This window comes from Typopeltis vanoorti, chromosome 9 (assembly GCF_054136105.1).
Source record: "Typopeltis vanoorti isolate ZY-2024b chromosome 9, IOZ_Tvanoo_1.0, whole genome shotgun sequence".
Classification (NCBI taxonomy): Eukaryota; Metazoa; Arthropoda; class Arachnida; order Uropygi; family Thelyphonidae; genus Typopeltis; species Typopeltis vanoorti.
Genome location: NC_143557.1, coordinates 80961812 through 80981457, shown reverse-complemented (window position 1 = coordinate 80981457; position 19646 = coordinate 80961812). Strand labels below are relative to the sequence as shown.

The 19646-nt window shown below is 35.0% G+C and overlaps 1 protein-coding gene across 1 annotated transcript in view; it reads right to left on the bottom strand.

The window, feature by feature from the left end:
- LOC150103198 (5-oxoprolinase) overlaps positions 1-19646 on the bottom strand; it is a 368797-nt gene that overhangs the window by 264948 nt on the left and 84203 nt on the right. Inside the window, exons 12-13 of the mRNA XM_090398524.1 lie at positions 13777-14009; positions 6229-6317 (exon numbers count right to left, since the gene is read on the bottom strand). Of these exons, the coding sequence (XP_090254650.1) occupies positions 6229-6317; positions 13777-14009 (322 nt within the window). The remainder of the gene's footprint in view (positions 1-6228; positions 6318-13776; positions 14010-19646) is intronic.

Sequence of the window (19646 nt, the reverse complement as noted above, 5' to 3'; positions counted from 1 at the left end):
TGGGGATCTAAATAGCAGAGTGGGAAATGATTGCCAGACATACAAATATATTTTGGGAAAATTTGGAGAAATGAGAAAAGCTAATAATAATGGCAAATACCTGTTAGATTTCTGCTCAGGACTTGAACTAGTTATTACTAATACAATGTTCCAACATAAAAAAATGTGCATAAATTTGCATGGAGAGAAGATGACAAGAATAAGAAAAGTCTCATTGACTAAGTTATTGTTGATAGGAATGTTTTCTCACTGATGCAGAATACTAGAGTGTACAGAGGATTTGAAATTGGAAGTGATCACCATTTGGTCTTGAGCAGGATAAAATTGAATTTCATATTGAAAAGAAGAACATGTAAGAAGATTTTAAATTGAATCAAAGTTGAGCAGCTCTCAGATGTGAACTGTAGACTAAAATACAAAAACATTATTCAAGAAAAAATGAAAGTGTTTAAGAACAGAAACCAAACCTTGAAGATTCATTGGCAAATCCTGAAGAAAACATTGATTGATTCATCCAGAGAAGCAAGTGGTGGGGTTGTTGGCAAGGATAGAAAAATTAGAACCCATTCCATGGCAGACACAGGAAGTTAAAGGGGCAGAAAAGGAAAAGAAGAAAGCATATCAAAAGTTCCTGGTAAATTAAGTCCTCTTGTGCTCTTAGAGAATACAGAGACAAATGTAAGAAAGCAAAACACTGTAAAACTAGCTAAACAAAAGTCATGGGAAGACTTTGGTAATAACGTAGAAAATAAATATCAATAAGGTGGCAAGATATTCTGGAGGTTGCTGAAAAAGCTCAGAAATGGAGGAGAGAGCTGTAAAAGGAATTAGAGATGATAAAGGTAACATGAAAACTGGAGAAAAAGATATCCTTGATGTGTGGAGTAATTTACTTTGAAAAATTGCTAAATGAAATATCAGTGACAGCACAGTGGTAAAAAACACTCATCAGACATGCAATCAGGAACACAGATCCATATACTTTAAGTAGAAAAAGCCATCAAAAGCCTGAAATGTGGAAAGGCAGCTGGAGTGGATGATATTTGACCAGAAATGCTCTCAAGCATGGAGGTATAGAAATCTTACAGTGGCTGTACTGCATAGTTCAAAAGCCTGGACAGAGGATGAGTTCCAGATGATTGGAGAAGAGCTTTCATAGTACCCATATACAAAAAGGGAAATAAAACTGGTGAGAATTATAGAGGTATTTTCCTATTGAGTGTTCCTGGTAAGATTTATGCAAGTATACTTGATTAATGGTTGAGAAGGATTGTGGAAGGGAAGCTTGTTGAAGAACAAGCTGGATTCAGACCAAATTGAGGCTGTCAGGATCAGATTTTCACTTAAGACAAATAGTTAAGAAATCATGGGAATATAACAAAGATCTGTATTTAAGTTTTGTAGATCTGGAAAAGGCATATGACAAGGTGCCAAGAGAAAACCTATTCAAAACCCTACAGTTGTATGGTGTCAATGGTGCATTAGATCAAGCAATATTTAGTCTTTATGTGAGTTGTAAGTCAGCAGTTAGAATTAAAGAAAATATAGGAAGATGGTTTGATGTTAAATCTGATGTTAGACATGGATGTACATTATCCCCTCTGTTATTCATTATCTATATGGATCACATTATGAAGGAAAGTGTTACCAAACCTGATAACAAAATGTTAATTTCAGCTCTTTACTTTATGCAGATGATATTATACTTCAAAATATCTGGTACAAGTCTGCAATAACAAGGCCAAGACAATGAAAATAGACAGGAACATTGAAAATATCAACTGCATCAGGAATGGCGAACTTATACAGCAAGTAAAACATTTCACTACTAAGACACAATTTTTTAGTGAAGATGGTAAATTAAATATGGAAACAGACAACAGAATCAACATAGCTGGTACAGTAGGAAGTCAACTGAATAAATTTATATGGAATAAGAGAGAAATTAGTCAAAACACTAAATTAGCAACACAGTGTTGAAGCCAATTTTAAGTTACAGAACTGAAAAATAAAGATGAGACACACACTGGAGATATGTGTAGGTGAATAAGAGTAATTAAAAGGAGAACATAAATAATAACAATGAAAAAATGAAAAATTAAATACTAAAATAAAGGAACATAAGGATATCTGAAATGTAAATCTTTGCTGAGCAATTGTTTATTAATTATTATATTAATAGTATTATTTACATGAAAAGAAATGAGGCAGCAATTAGTAATAAGAAACACTGCAACTAAATCTGTGAAATATCAACATTCTAAATTTTTAAGAAAAAAAAAAATCTGTCCCTTTCATGTATAAGTAGGAGATGATTCTAAATATCTGATGTAATACTACCACTTTGCTTACTGAAGACCCGAATAATCATGAAAATATGTTTGACCTCTAGAGGTTCCCACCTCGTCCATTCCTTGGTCCAGAGGTAATAATTTCCATACTCATTCCAAATAATGAGTATGGAAATTACAGAATGGATATTGCAATGGCAAATTACAAATGATTACTTACAAAAAAGCAAAGTCAAACATACTGGTGACCATCACAGTGAATCTGACAAGATGAGAAGAAAAAATAAGAAGTAAATCTTTGTAATGAAATATTTGTCAGATCATTCAGATAGCAATTTGCTAAAAATTCATCACTACCTCATTTTTTTCCCTATAAGAATAAGAACTCTACATTAGCAATGTGCTTAATCAACAGTTCTTAGAATAAGCAAAATGTTTCACTGGATGATAAGGAAATTACAAATTAATATAACATTGCAAGCTTATTTTGCTAAGGCGTATCCCTATGTTTTGAACATGCTGCCTTTTACCTGTGATTTAATGAATAAACCTATTATGACATAGATAATGCATTTTATGACACATATATTGGGATAGATCTGGAGTACTTTGTGTTTCTTTCTTCATAACTTTGAAATTTATAACTTGGAACATAACTTGAGATAATACATCATCAATAAATTGTTTATCAATAAATAGCTGAATCTGAAGATGATCTTCAAAACTTAGCCACAGAAATTTACAACAGAAGCTTAGACATGGGATTAATTATTAACCTGAAGAAAACAAAGTGCATGATTATATCAAAAGAACCAATAAATAAGAAACTAAACATAACTGTTAACCAAAAGAAAATTTAACAGGTTCAGTCTTTTATATATCTGGAACAAATGTTTACAGATGGAGGAAATTCCCTTAAAAAAATAAAAAGAAGAATAGAAATAGCAAGAAAAGCCTTTATTGATATGAAAACTGTTCTAACATCCAGAGACATTAACATAGACACAAGAAAAAGATTAAATAAATGCTATATCTAGTCAAGCCTCTTCTACAACAGTGAAACTTGTTGTAGAAGAGACTCTAAATAAAGAAGCAGAAAAAAAAATCAGAAGCTTTCGAAATGTGGACCATCAGAAGAATGTTGAAAATATTATGGACAGAGAAAATGAAAATGTTTTAAAGAAAGCAAAAATGAAAAGAACATTAATGAAAATAATTAAAGAACGAAAATTTAAATATTTTGGACATCTAACTAGACAAGAAGGCATTCAGAAATTAATATTAGAAGGGAAACTGCATGGAAAAAGAGGGAGAGGTAGACCCAGGAGAATGTGGTTTTAAGATATTAAGGACTGGATTGGTTTGAATTATCATAATGTTACAGAGTAGCAAAAGAAAGAAAAAAAAAGTTCTGTGACATGATTACCAACCTCCTGTTATATCGTGTTTTCTTATATCTAACTAAATAAATCCTATCAACTGTGCCATTTGTTATAGCTTCTTCATCTTATTTGTTATAGCTTCTTCATCTTATTTTATCTTTAATTCTTATTTAATTTAATATTTTATTCTCGTATATCTTTCCCTTTTAAACTTTATTCTATACTTATTTCGTTTTTTACTTAAATCTTTCCCCCTTTTAAACAAACCGTTCTTTGGCCTCTCTATAGTTTAACCACGTGTAGGTTACTTAATGTTTAGGGCTTTGTCCTTGTATGGGATGTGACCATTAACATATCTTCTGAGACAGTCCACCCGATAAGCATTGACAAATTTATATTTTAACTGCACCAGCCAATACCAAGGATAGATGAACTCTTATCCAGGATGTCTCTCAGAATGATACACAGTAATTAAGTTCGACAGTAATTTTATGAGTGGCTATTTGAATTCATATACTAAATCAGATAAGGCAGGTATTAAGAAACATTTATTAATAAAAGAAATTATACAAGTAAGTATTACTACTAAGTAATCTGAATCATTCTCAAGTAATATCTTTGGTTCAATATTACTAAACAAAATACATGAACAAACTTGCTTGGACCACCTCTATATGCAACTTAACATTATCTCATTAACACTTATCGAACAAACTTGCTTGGACCACCTCTATATGCAACTTAACATCATCTCATTAACACTTATCACCCTTTCTACACTCATGTGGTCACTAATTATATCATTTAACACATTACTACTAATTCATACAGAATAAACATGGCCTTTCTAGACAGACAGTTCTCAAACAAAATGGGCCTATGCCAAGTTGTAGACAGTTCCTAAAGTTCAATAAAATAAGTCCACTACACTAAATTGTTCCCTAGAAAGCACACAATTCTGCAACTGAAAAATATATCACAAGAGTCTACGTTACCATCACTGGAATGATACTCGATGTTTTCTTCTGCCTTGTCTAGAACATCAAGGCTTCTTCTCAGTCTGCTATCCGTCTGGTCACCTACTACAAACTGTACAGCTGGATTCCCCGTGGGAAAGACGATATGGCTCAGGAGCTTAGCCAGAACGGATGGCATCTACTTGGTTCTTCCGTCGCATGACATAACACAGCTAACCTAGTCCAAGGAAATAGCTAGTCCTACTTGGTACACTACGACAGATGCCGCATACCTCCCACGGCCACCTGGAACCTCTCCGTAGGTGCGAACTGGACCAACGTCCGATCGATCAGGAAACCGGAACCAAAAAAAGCCTTGAGTGGGGGTTGCTTGACCCTTTTGTTTTCTTTCTCTTCTCGGCATTTCTCGGCTATAGCGATGCCCACTAACGTGGTCACATGGGTTTACATCACGGCATCCAGCTCCCTCTATTACATCGCACGTGCGCTTGTTGTGTTTTTCTTGGACAGCGCTCTGGTTTCTCCTTCTCATAACTTCTCCCCCCCCCTCCCGGTATACATAACACTGGACGGTCAAAAGGTGACCCTTGGACTCTGGCTTACAGGTTTTGCTACCTTATAAATTTAACACTTTAATTAATTTCTTTATCTGACCCTTATGCACAACAGGTTAGGTCTTACAATTTTCTTTCATTTGTTATACAATTTCTTACTCCTAATTTAGTATTATATACAAAAAATTACCTTTCCAGTATATAGCCCACACACCACATTCTCTGCTTATATTTACATAAAGTTGTTCCTGAATAGTTCATGTTAAATCTTCTTTCTTAGTTTATTCAGGACACAACACTCCTTCTAGGGGATGACACTTGAAGAATAAATTGTTTGCAATCATATGAAACTGAACAACCATAAAAGAATAAATTACAAAAATTAAAACCAATAAATGTAAATTTTAAAATTAAAAGCGAAGATTAAAAATACATGACAAGGATTAAAACACCAGAAAAGGATAAATGTGGGGACACAATGGAACCCCTAGAAGAATGAGTCTACATGAGGAAACTACAGTTTTGCAACTCCAGTTTGCAACCATATATGCCTGTTTCCAAAACTACAGTTTTGGAAACAGCCATATATAAAATTGAGGAGTTAGATATAAAAATAGACCACATGTGCCTCCAAGACAACATATACTAGCACACAACAGAATCTTCAATACAACATTTTACTTAAACAAAAAATTCTTGATTCACACTCAAGTAAAACTAATAAAAATAATAAAACCTTTCTGACTAATTATTCTTAACACTGATATGACAACAATAACAAAACCGAAAAGATTTAGGATATCAATAAATAACTTTGCCCAAAACATCTCTTCATTTATTTTTAAATCGACAGTCAACCTTAAAAAAAAGGAAATGAAAAAAAAAAAAAAATCCTTATATATACATTTTAATCTGGTTCTTCTTTATTTTGTGATATGCATATCAGAAAATAAAATATATAATATAAAAAATTATTATTTTTTAAATGCCATATACTACTCAGTCATAAATAGAAATTAAATACCATTTCTATAAACCAAAGCACAGGGTTCCTGACATTCATACACAACATCTGCAAGAGCCATTCCATATGCTGAAAGGATACCTGCATATCTAAAAAATTAGAGTAAGCTTTAGTTGTAAGTTTTTTTTTAATGAAATTATGTCAAGCAAGTTAAATAAACAATTTAAATTCAAGCTGAATTTCAACTCTGACACATTCTATACACACTACATTTGATATATATCATAAAGGTTATACTGTATAATTCACTCCAGTGGTCTTTTTTAGACTTTAAAAATGATACATATAACTATACAGTATAATATTATTGTGGAATTTTATTAATCAATATGCTGTCATCCAGGAGCATTACTTAAAAAAGGCATTTTAATAACTATTCCAGACATTTTTCAAAAATTAACTAAACAATTACAATAAAGAAAATGATTTCATTCAAGAGATGAGTCAAAACATGATTCTAGTTAACACAAGTAATATCATAATCAACCACAAAAAAAGGTGCATTTCATAATAGCATTCTTATATAGTGATCTAATTCATTAATTACAACTGTACCTAGAACTATTTCTGGCATAAATTATTATCATTTTGTCAACAATCCAATCATAAAAACTCTTATCAGCTATTCAAACTAAATTATGCTACAGGCCTGATAACCCAAATATACACTGGATTAATCAATTGTTATTGCAATTGACATATAGTGTAGTTGGAAAATTGTTCAGAGTTGAATTTTCAATGTCAGCATTTCCACCATTTTCTCATTTAAAATTATAAATGATTACATATTTACATAATGAGAAATTTACATATTTGAAAGACCTCTACTGAATGGTGACACTTTTGGCAAAAAATTATAGGTCAATTTACATGTCGATCCATTTTTGGTTTGTGTGCTGCAGACATCTTTTGTTTGACCAAATACACAATAGAAATTCTAATTGCCAAATTTTCTCAAACTCCATCCAGGCAGACCAATAATCAGCTCTCACTATAACACTACTATAACAAACTACTGAAAGATTCTAATCAAACCCAACAACATGGATAAAATTTGATGCTAAAAGAAATTCACTATAATAAACTGTTCCTGAAGAGGTGCTAAAGGGTCAAAGCTGTATAACTGAGAGGAGACCTCCACATAGCCTTTAAAGGAATGTGGAGAACTGACCAGGGCTTCTGACCTAGTGTCCAATTCTCACCTTCTCGTGGTGCACCCTGTTAGGTATCTACCTGGATACTGAACGAACGAAGATGGGCTGACAATTTGGGATTTAGTCGACCAAATTGTATTCTTATTGGCTTAAACCCAATATTAAATGATGGTACAACATGATAGAATTTCATGCCGGCTGGGGCATCTCCCAGTTAAACAAGGCCCCGTTGTTTTCGCCAGAGAACCAGGGCAAACAGCGAAAAGTCAGCTAAGGGAAAAATTCCTAAAACACACCCCAACTCAATATCACCAGAATTGAAGATCGGTACTATCAACATCCGAAGCCTGAATGGCAAAGAAATGGAGCTAGCTGAGGAATTATAAAAGTACCAGATCGACATAATAGGGGTGACTGAAACAAAAAAGACAAACTGGTGAGATTTTTCTGAGCAATAAATACAAAATGTTATATTCGATACTGAACGAACGAAGATGGGCTGACAATTTGGGATTTAGTCAACCAAATTGTATTCTTATTGGCTTAAACCCAATATTAAATGATGGTACAACATGATAGAATTTCATGCCGGCTGGGGCATCTCCCAGTTAAACAAGGCCCCCGTTGTTTTCGCCAGAGAACCAGGGCAAACAGCAAAAAGTCAGCTAAGGGAAAAATTCCTAAAACACACCCCAACTCAATATCACCAGAATTGAAGATCGGTACTATCAACATCCGAAGCCTGAATGGCAAAGAAATGGAGCTAGCTGAGGAATTATAAAAGTACCAGATCAACATAATAGGGGTGACTGAAACAAAAAAGACAAAAACTGGTGAGATTTTTCTGAGCAATAAATACAAAATGTTATTTTCAGGCAATGACAATCAAGGAAAAGAAGGAGAAGCCATAGTATTCAACACTAAATATGAGGCTAATCTTCTTGAATGGCAGGCAATTTCAAGTAGAATGATGTGGGCAAATATCAGAATGGAACTGGACAATGAGACTCATTTGTCCCACAGAAGGTTCTCCTAAGGTAGAAGTGGAGGAATTTTTTGAGGCTTTAGAAAAAGCAACTGACACAATGAAAAGTTGGTTGGGGATCTAAATAGCAGAGTAGGAAATCATTGTCAGATATACAAAAATATTTTTGCAAAATTTGGAGAAAAGAACAAAGCTAATAATAATGGCAAATAATCGTAGGATTTCTGCTCAGGACATGAACTGGTTATTACTAACACCATGTTCCAACATAAAAAATTTGTATAAATTTGCATGGAGAGAAGATGCCAAGAATAAGAAAAGTCTCATTGACAGCGATGTTTTCTCACTGGTGCAGGACACTAGAGTGTACAGAGGATTTGAAATTGGAAGTGATCACCATTTAGTCTTAAGCAGGATAAAATTGAATTTCATATCGAAAAGAAGAACATGTAAGAAAGTTTTAAAACGCATAAAAGTTGAGCAGCTCTCAGATGTGAACTGTAGACTAAAATATACAAACATTATTCAAGAAAAAAATGAAAGAATTTGAGAAGAGGAATCAAACCTTGGAGATTCAGTGGCAAGCTCCGAAAAAAACATTGATTGATTCTGCCAGAGAGGCATGTGGTGAGGTTGTCTGCAGGGATAGAAAAATCAGAACTCCTTGGTGGACACAAGAAGTTAAAGAGGCAGTGAAGGAAAAGAAGAAAGCATATCAAAAGTTCCTGGCAAATAAGTCAGCTAAACAAAAGTCATGGGAAGACTTTGGCAAGAACATAGAAAATAAATATCAAGAAGGTGGAAAGATATTCTGGAGATTGTTGAAGAAGCTCAGAAATGGAGGAAAGAGTGCTGTAAAAGGAATTAGAGATGACAAAGGTGATATGAAAACTGGAGAAAAAGATATCCTTGAAGTATGGAGTATTTACTTTGAAACATTGCTAAATGAAACTAGCAGTGATGACAGCACAGTGATAAAAAACACTGACCAGGCATGCAATCAGGAATATATATCCATGCTTGAAGTAGAAAAAGCCACCAAAAGTCTGAAATGAGGAAAGGCAGTTGGAGTAGATGATATCAGACCAAGAAATGCTCAAGTATGGAGGTATAAGAGTTTTACAGTGGCTAAACTGCAGAGGGCCTGGACAGAAGAACGAATTCCAGATGATTGGAGTAGAGCTCTCATAGTACCAATATATACAGGGTGTTCGGGATAAATTTGACATATTTATAATTAATTATATTTTTCCGTAAGTTACATGTATTAACACACACTTCTCTTCATTTAAAAGTTTGGACCCTTCTTCATTCATATACAAGATGTCAGAAAGGATGGATAGCTGGAACCCACCTGAATCATGGAAGAGAATAACTTGTATCATGATGATTCGTGCCCGCCATCAAAATAAGGATATTACGACTGCTGCCCAATGCTCCCTGAATACAGTAAAAACAATCAGGCATGAACTAGAGACTTGCAATGGTGACTACGAGGATGTAGCAAGAAGAAAGATCCCTAGCAGACGATCTGATTGCGTTCGTACAGCAGAATTCCTCGCAAATCTGCAGGAACAGGTGTTGAAGAACCCTGGCATTGGAATTCGGGCTTTGTTCGTGGAGTTGCTAACTGTAGTCAAGCCCTGGATAACAAGGGTAGCCAATGGTAGGCCGTATGTATGGCAGCAGGATTCGGCCCCTTGCCACACCTCTGGGAAAAGTCAAAAATGGTTGTCTGAAAATTTCTACGACTTCACCAGTCCAAATGTTTGGCCTCCAAACTCCCCAGACCTTAACCCCATGGATTATTTTGTATGGGGCGCAGTTGAAAAAGACACCAATCGCACTTCCAGTAATACAAAAGCCCAGTTAATGGATAAAATTAAAACAGTTTTTGCGGCCCTTCCCAGGGAGACTGTAGCATCAGCTTGTTCGAGGTTCCGAAGCAGAATTGAAGCTGTGATCGATGCTAATGGTGGTTATTTTGAGTAAATCTTGTTGATAGTATTGTAATTAACTCTGCCTGTAATGTTTTTTTGTCAATTCATTAAATTTAATAGATACAAAGAAGATTTTCTTTTTCCTTACGAAACTGTCAAATTTATCCCGAACACCCTGTAAAAAGGGAAATAAAACTGATTGTGAGAATTACAGAGGTATTTCCCTACTGGTTCCTGGTAAGATTTATGCCAGTATACTTGAGAAACGGTTGAGAAGGATTGTGGAAGGGAAGCTTGGTGAGGAACAAGCTGAATTTAGGCCAAATAGAGGCTGTCACAATCAGATATTTACGACAAATAGTTGAAAAGTCATGGGAATATAACAAAGATCTGTATTTAAGTTTTGTAGATCTGGTAAAAGCATATGACAAGGTGCCAAGAGAGAAGCTATTCAAAATGCTACAGTTGTATGGTGTCAGTGGATCATTATATCAAACAATACTCAGTCTTTATTTGAGTTTTATGTCAGCAGTTAGAATTGAAGGAAGTACAGGAAGATGGTTTAATGTTAAATCTGGTGTGAGACAAGGATGTACATTATCCCCTCTGTTATTCATTATCTATATGGATCACATTATGAAGGTAAGTGGTATTAAACATGATATCAAAATTGGAGATAATGTCAGCTCCTTGCTTTATGTGGATGATGTTATACTTCTAAATAAATCCACTACATGCCTACAAGATTTCCTGACTAAATTGAATAACTGTTGTGACAGATATGGTATAAAGGTCAGCAATAACAAGACAAAGATAATGAAAATAGGCAGAAGCATGGAAAATATCAGCTGCATTGTGAATGGAGAACCTATAGAAAAAGTAAAACATTTCAGCTACTTAGGCACGATTTTTAGTGAAGATGGTAAATTAAATATGGAAATAGATAACAGAATTAACAAAGTTGGTATGGTAGGAGATCAACTGAATACATTTATATGGAATAAGAGAGAAATTAGTCGGAACACTGAATTAGCTGTATACAAGACAGTGTTCAAACCAATTTTAACTTATGGATCTGAGAGCTGGGTCAGAAGTAAAATACTTGACCAAAGACTAGAGGCCACAGATATGAGAGTCCTGAGAAAGATTAGGGGCATGAACAGATGCCATCAATGGCAATATCATATTAAAAATGAGGATATCAGGAAAGAACTTGACATTGTCAGCATCCAGGATTGCGTTAGCAGAGCTAATCTCAGGTGGTATGGTCACTTAAACAGAATGGGTGAGGAAAGATTAGCAAAACAAGTTTTCTCTGCCAGGTTGGCAGGAAAACGACCCAGAGGAAGACCAAGATATAGGTCGATTGATACGATACAAAGTGCCTTAGACAATAGAAATATAAATATAAAATCTGACATTGTTGTAGCTTTGACAGGTAACAGATTGATTTGGCAGAAAATTGTAGGTAGGAAGTTAGTAATGATGTAAATTTTTCATGTAGTACTATCATATCCTGTACACCCTTTGAGGGTAAATGTCAGGAATTTGATGATGATGAAAAACTGTTCCTGTGGTCCATAGAAGTTTGCTATAGTAAGAATCAACTATAAAAAATATCAAATATTATGTATTAAGTATTATGTATTCTATGTATTACGTATTATGTAATATAATAATTGGATTAGTAAAAAAAAAAAAAAAACTATTTAAAAGTCTCATTAAAAATTATGCTAAAGTTGAATAAACTTCTTAACATCTCAATCAATTAAATGTACTGCATGAAAGAGATAAATATGGCAATCAAAGAATTAGCATCACACCTTATCTGGTATACTGTTTATGTCTGAAAATGAGTAATCTGGTTATTTGATCATCCAAAAGTATATAGAAAAATTGTTCTCATTTTCAAAGCTTTGTAATGCTAGGGGGAGTAGAATGTGTGTGTGTGTGTGTGTGTGTGTGTGTGTGTGTGTGTGTGTGTGTGTGTGTGTGTGTGAGTGAGTGAGTGAGAGAGAGTGAGAGAGAGAGAGATTTCTGGAAATTAATAGCCTGAGTATTCATTTCTCAAAAAGGCAAGTTTTTATCCAACTGGGAACTTTTTTGGTGTGCCAGCATGTTTCAGCTATATACGAAGCCTGAAAAAATAATACATGTTAAAATCGCTCTCCTTTTCAAAGTCAGAGACCATTTTATTATGTAGGAAGAAAAGTGGCAAAGGGGGGGGGTAGAGAGAGAGAGAGAGCAAATGTTAAATGCATATATAAAATTATTTTTAATTAAGTTTCCATATTCGTATTTCCATGTTGCATGACAATGCAAAACCATGTGTTGGAACCTGTCAGATGACGTGAACCAAGAACTTGAAAGTGATGGAGCATCGACTCTACTCCTGACATTGAATTCATCACTCAATTGAAAGAATTGCACTGAAGCAGGCATTTTTTCAGTAAAAATATGACAATTGCCTTACATGCTAAAATCAATCTCTTACAGATAGCTGGAAATGCTGCTATGCAGGTTGAATTTAGAGTAATCATGTTACAGTAATCACAATATACACTAAGTAGAATTAAATTAACTAAAAAACTCATTTCTAATTCCATACCTTTTTCATGGGATAGTCTGATCATCACTATTGCTGCTGCTGGGGAAGATGTTTTGGCAATAACTGCTAAGTTGGAAAGAGGATAGCTAGATGGTTGAAGTAGCAGTACTGTCTCCACTTAGCATCAGTAATTATGTCGCAAAATTTCCCCATCTTCTCACCACACACACACACACACACACACACACACACACACACACACAGTGAAATAAGCCTGATTTGTGAGACTTCTCTTAGATGGTTATGTTTGTATACTAATACAAGGAGTATCTGAAATGAGAGTGCTGAGTTTGGTCTGTCCAATAATTACTGGAATACGCTAAACTTAATTAAATGCCTTTGAGTTGGAAAGACCTTGTTTCATTTGCATCAAGGATGTAAGAAATCTTTTTTTTTTTTTAAGGACTTCTTTAACTGAAGGTGAGTCAGTAAAACTAACAAGATAAATAAAGGCATGATTTTTTTTTAATCCAATACCATGCCATTCAATCTTATAATTTCATTATTTTCATTCATGTTTAAAATAAGATTTATGCTAGATCCTTTTTTTTTTTGTTTGTGGTATAGAAGAATATCACATCCATTTGACATAGAAGACAGATATGATATTATGCATTATGTTTCTAAGCCAATAATAGATTCTACTTGCATACATACAGGTGGCAAAATTTCTGACTTAAGCAGACAAAAACAGATAACTTTATGCATCTATGTTTCCATAGCAATGGTTAGTTTCACTCGTACATACCAAATGGCAGAGTATGTTTAAATATATTGTTAATAAATGATGTTATGAAATTGACAGTATTTCAGCACACTACAAACATGCCAGAAATCTAGTTTAAAATAAAATACACTCACCTATGAATAAAAACTTCAGACATTCCCAAGGAACGAGCTATAGCACAGGCATGCTGACCACCTGCTCCACCAAAGCATGAAAGAACATGTTGCGATGTATCATATCCTTTGCCCTGAGTGATGGCTCGAATAGGACGGCACATTGCTTCATTTGCTACCTGAATGAACCCCATAGCCACTTCTTCAACAGTCATATGATCTGATAAACCTGATGCTTGCAAAAAATCATTAACCTGTAATATAAAAGAATTAATTGCCTGATATTTCAGGATGTAAGAAATTTTTTTTTTTTTTTTTAAGGACTTCTTCAACTGAAGGTGAGTCAGTAAAACTAACAAGATAAATAAAGGCATGATTTTTTTTAATTCAATACCATGCCATTCAATCTTATAATTTCATTATTAATCCTGAGCTGTGCAATCGAGGTGCTTGGTGAGACATCTGGAAAGATTAGAGAGCAGAAGGAGGGTTGTAGTGGAATAATAATGTACAAGTGGCAGTGACAGCTAAGAGGAAGGCAAAGCAGAAGTGAGATGACTCAAGAGTGGAAGAGGACAGAGAGGTGTACAGAGAGAGAAAGCAAGAAGCCAAGAGAGTTGTGACACAGGCGAAGGCCATGGCATATCAAGATCTGTATGATCAAATAGAAACAAAGGAAGGACAGAGATGGAGGGATGTGGACATAAGAAACAAATGGAGAATATACTTTGAGGGACTTTTGAATGAGGAAAATGCAAGGACTCCAGCAAAGGACATCTTACATGTGAGCCAGATCAAAGACGCTGAAGGAAGAGTATTATGGAGAGATTTGGACATAAGAAACAGATGGAGAATATACTTTGAGGGACTTTTGAATGAGGAAAATGCAAGGACTCGCAGAGAAGATGGGCAGCCTTCTGAGGGGATGGTGCAGAACATCAGTAGAGTGTAAGTGACGGAGGCCATGAAGAGGATGAGGAATGGAAAATCAGTGGGCCCCCCCCGACAAGATTCCAGTGGAGGCATGGAAGGCACTGGGGGGGGGGGGGAATTGACATGTTGTGGGACTTGTTCATGAAAGTTTGCCAACAGGAAAATATACCCGAGGAATGGAGGGAGAGTACTCTTGTCCCCATCTACAAGGGTAAAGGGGATGCACAAGACTGTAAAAATTACAGAGGAATAAAGTTGATGTCCCATACAATGAAAATCCTAGAAAGGGTTCTTGATGGAAGATTGAGGAAGGAGGTGGAGATTGCAAAGGAACAATTTGGCTTCATGCCTGGTAGATCAACAACAGATGCTATCTTTGGGTTACGGCAGATGATGGAAAAGTTTCGAGAGAAACAACGGGAGCTACATCTGGCATTTATTGATCTGGAGAAAGCATACGATGGAGTGCCAAGGCAAGAAGTCTGGCGGTGTCTGAGGGAGAAGAAGGTTCCGGAGAAATATGTCAGGTTGGTGCAGGAGATGTACAGAAATGTGAAGACAAGTGTTCAGACCTGTCTGGGACAGACAGAAAGTTTTCAAGTAACAGTTGGCTTGCATCAAGGGTCAGCATTAAGTCCGTTTCTGTTTAATATTGTGATGGAGGAGGTGAGAAAAGATGCGCCTTGGACAATGTTGTATGCAGATGACATCTTGTTGTGTGCAAATTCAAGAGAAGAAGCAGGAACCAAACTGGAAAGATGGAGCAAAGTACTGGAAGAGAGAGGTATGAGACTGAGCAGAAGTAAGACAGCGTATATGTGTTGCACAGTGGGTGGTGGCCAAGAGACAGATCTGGAGCTGGAAGGAAATATCATCAGGAAGGTGAGGGACTTTAGATACTTAGGTTCAACAGTGGAGGAAGATGGAGGAGCTGAGAAGGAAGTGGGATGCAGGATACAAGCATGTTGGAGGAACTGGAGGGAGATGGCTGGAGTATTATGCGATAAGAGGGTGCCGATCAATCTGAAAGGCAAAATCTATAGGACAGTAGTGAGGCCAGCTATGGCGTATGCTATAGAAACTGTGGCCCTGCATAAAAATAACATCAGCAGGATGGAAGTAGCAGAGATGGGTGGATGTGCGGTGTGACCAGAAAGGATCATCTGAGAAATGACTATGTGAGGGGAACAGTGAAAGTTACGAACTTAGGAGCGAAGATACAGGAGGCAAAGTTGAGATAGTTTGGTCATGTGATGAGGAAGGAGGACGAATATGTGGGAAGAAGGGTCATGCAGATGGATGTGCAAGGAAGGAGGAAGCGTGGGTGGCCAAAGAAGAGATGGAGGGGAGATGGTAGAAGAGCACTTGAGGATGAAGAACTTGGATGTGGTGACAGCCCAAGACAGGAGGATGTGGAGGAGACTCATCATCAATAGTGACCCCACTTAAGTGGGAGAAGCTGCAGAAGAAGAAGAATTGCTTGATATTTAATGTTATTACTTGAAACAATAACTGTAAAGCTACACCCAAATTATTTTTTTTTCTCTGTTTTTAACATTATTTTTCTTTCAAACTATTAATTACGTGACTATTTGTCCACATTTCTTCTTCTATCTCAATAAAGATGAGCAAGATTTCATCACTCCAGATATTTTTAAACAGACTTATGTGAAGTCTGTTTTAAAAAGTATCTGGAATGATACTTTTTAAAACTTTTGCATAAAGAATTAGACAAGCAGGATTCAAAACAGGTACCTTCTGCAGCATCATTATTTCTTCCACTGTTAGAAGCATTTAGTAAAATCTATATTTGGGATTCCTAAAGTATCTTTATCAAATTGTACTTAATTTTTTTGATGCCATCAAATCTGTGGAATTAAAAAAAATTGTTTTGAGACTTAGGATAAAAACAGAGTCGAGAGACAAAAGTGGCATTTACCACTTCTGGACTACCATCTTTTCAAATGTTTCCTTTGAACTACTTCACATCAATATGCTAAAACAAATGTTTGTCCATCTAGAACATATGTGGTACATAACACTTTCACAATAAAAAAAAGTAATAAAGTTTAGCTAGACAACTTGCTATGCTTTTTTGTGATGGAAATAATGGACTCCTCTGCTGCCTTGTTTGGTTTCAGGATTATATCTTATATGTTATACTCTTTCCTTGAAAAGTTTTTACATACATGAGTATTCAAACAGATCAGAGGCCATAAAAAAATACAAATATATACAAATTTTGCTGAAACTTGGAAATTATTTAGCATTCAAATCTGCATGTTCAGTTCTTTGATTAAAATTTGCTCCCAAGGGATTATGGAAATTCAACCTCTTCTGCCACTTTACATACAGTTAATCGTTAATCATTCCAAATCATTCTAAATTGCATACTTGTTTTACAGTTTTGTATGTAACTTTCCACTACAATAAAAAAAAAAGAGCATATTAACTTCTTCACATTTGTAGCTGAATTCCTGTCATTTTTTTATTCATTTTTTATGTGAATCAACCACAAGCCTCCATAGTTTAGTGTTGGTTTAGATGAGCACTTTGGTTGGAAAAACTTGGGTTCAAATGCCCAGAAGTGGATGGTTTTCCCAAAAACTCTGGTTTTTCATTCCTCAAAACAAGCAAATCAGCCCAGAAGAACAAACGCAATGTATAGACATAAGATACTATGGGAATAAGGATTAACCACTCTATTCAGTTGGATTTGGCTTTGAATGCCTTTGAAGTATGGCTCAACATGTAAGAATAAATCAGGAAGGAATCAACCACAAAAAAAAAAAGCAGTTAACCTATAGCACATCAGTACGGAGAGTGGGCTAACGATCAGATAATCTGAAAACTAGAGACCAAATTTTTCCAAAGCCATCTCACACACACTTCCAATAAATGAGATGGTACTTGCACAGTGAGCAATAAAACTCAACTACAACCTCAAAACATTCAAAAACCTATATGTTGGAGAGTGAAGATGCCCTCACTTGACCAACCAAATTAGTAAATTTAGGAATGCATTAACATTCAACTGAGTTACTTAAATCAATTACTAATTTTTTTTTTAATTTTTACTAATCAGAATCAAAAAGTAAAATATATTGCAAAAACATTTGAATTCCATATTTATAAATAATAAAACTTCCATTATATATTTCTGAAACTCAATCTCTCTTTCACTCACAAAAAGGGAAATTGGTTTTACTATTTCCTTTAGGTAGCAATATATTTTTAAGGTGTGGCAGGTAAATGCAACTAAATAAAAAAAAATAGGAAATGGAGAGTACTTTTTAGAGGAATCTTTCCTCTAAAAATGGCTAAAATGACTGACATTTTAGCCTACAACCTCCACTACTGGATATGTGTCATGGAAATGTTCAGAGAAACATGCTGACACTTAACATTTCCAAAGCTTTCAATCATGTCTAGAATCAAAGCCTGCTAAAAACTGCTATCCCTTGGGTCTACCTGCCACTCTCTATAATTGGGTTGCCAGCGTTCTCTTTCTCTCTCTCTTTGGTCATTCACTGCATGTCTTATACAATATTTATACAAAATTTGATTACCCACATACAATGAATTATTCATTGTATGTGGGTAATCGAAACAGCAATCTCAAACAAAATTGATAATAACAGTTACGAAATAAAAAACTAAATCTCAGAGGGAAAAAAAAATTGATATTTCTGGAAATAAGAATCAACAAAAAACCAGCAAACTACCTTACATGCCTAGAGGAAGGATGGTTAAAATTCCCATTGATTGCACATTTGTAGAAAGTATAACCTGTAGGATTGCTGTAGACATTGCCGTGAAAGGCAGTTCTACATCTTATTAAGGTGGGCACCATGGTGTTTGTGTAATAATAATAATAACTTAAAAGTTCTTTTGTTGTTTACTTCTAATTGTTTAAACATAGAGCCATATGGCTGGCATGTCAATAATCACCTCATCAAAATAACATTTAATTTTAAATGACTGAATTTCAAAATAGGAAACTGGGGTCCCTTAAGGACCAAAGTTAAATAACTGGAAGGAGACCTCTACATGGCTTTTAATGAATGCAGAGGACTGACTAGGGTGTCTGACCTAATATCTAATTCTTATCCTTCTTGTAGTGCATCCTATTTGTTAGGTATTCACCTGGATAATGATAGAGGATGGTCTGACATGTGGGATTTAGTTGACCAAGTTGTATTCTACATTAGCTTAAACAAAAAATAAAATGATACAAAGATATGAAGTGTCATGCTATCTAGAGCACTGCCCAGTTAAATAAGATTTCATTTTTGTCAGGAAACAGTAATACATCAGCTACTGCAACCCAACCTCTACAAAACTGAAGACAGTCACCATCACTGTAAGAAATGGAACTAAAAGAAGAATTAGAGAAGTACCATGTTGACAATTAGCATTACAGAAATGAAGGTAAATTACTAGTTGTTTAATAGAGATATGCACATTAGATATACCATATTTTTCGAATAACAGCTTCACACTTGCAAGGGAAAACTAAATATAATTTATTATTATATATATATTACTATATATATGGAATAGAACTCTCACGGTGCCCATCTCCAGAGATGGGTACCATGAGAGTTCCATTTTCTATTCTGTTAGAATTATCTATATGCCTATAAATGAAGCTATTTAATATGTGCATTATTCCAGTGTTTACCTATGGAAGTGAGACATTGGCAACAACTAAAAAAATAATAATAATAAAAACAGGAAGACAGGTTGCATGTGATCCAAGGAGCCTTGGAAAGAAGAAAGTTCCACATAACAAAAAGGGATAGAATAAGAAATCCTACTATAATTGGAGAGAGAAAGAGAGAGAGAGATGACTGTAATAGAAGATACTGTGAAGTATTGTAAAGCACATAAATAGAGATGGGCTAGCCATATTAGTAGCTTGCAAGATGAAAGGTGGACAAAATTAAGTAGTGAGT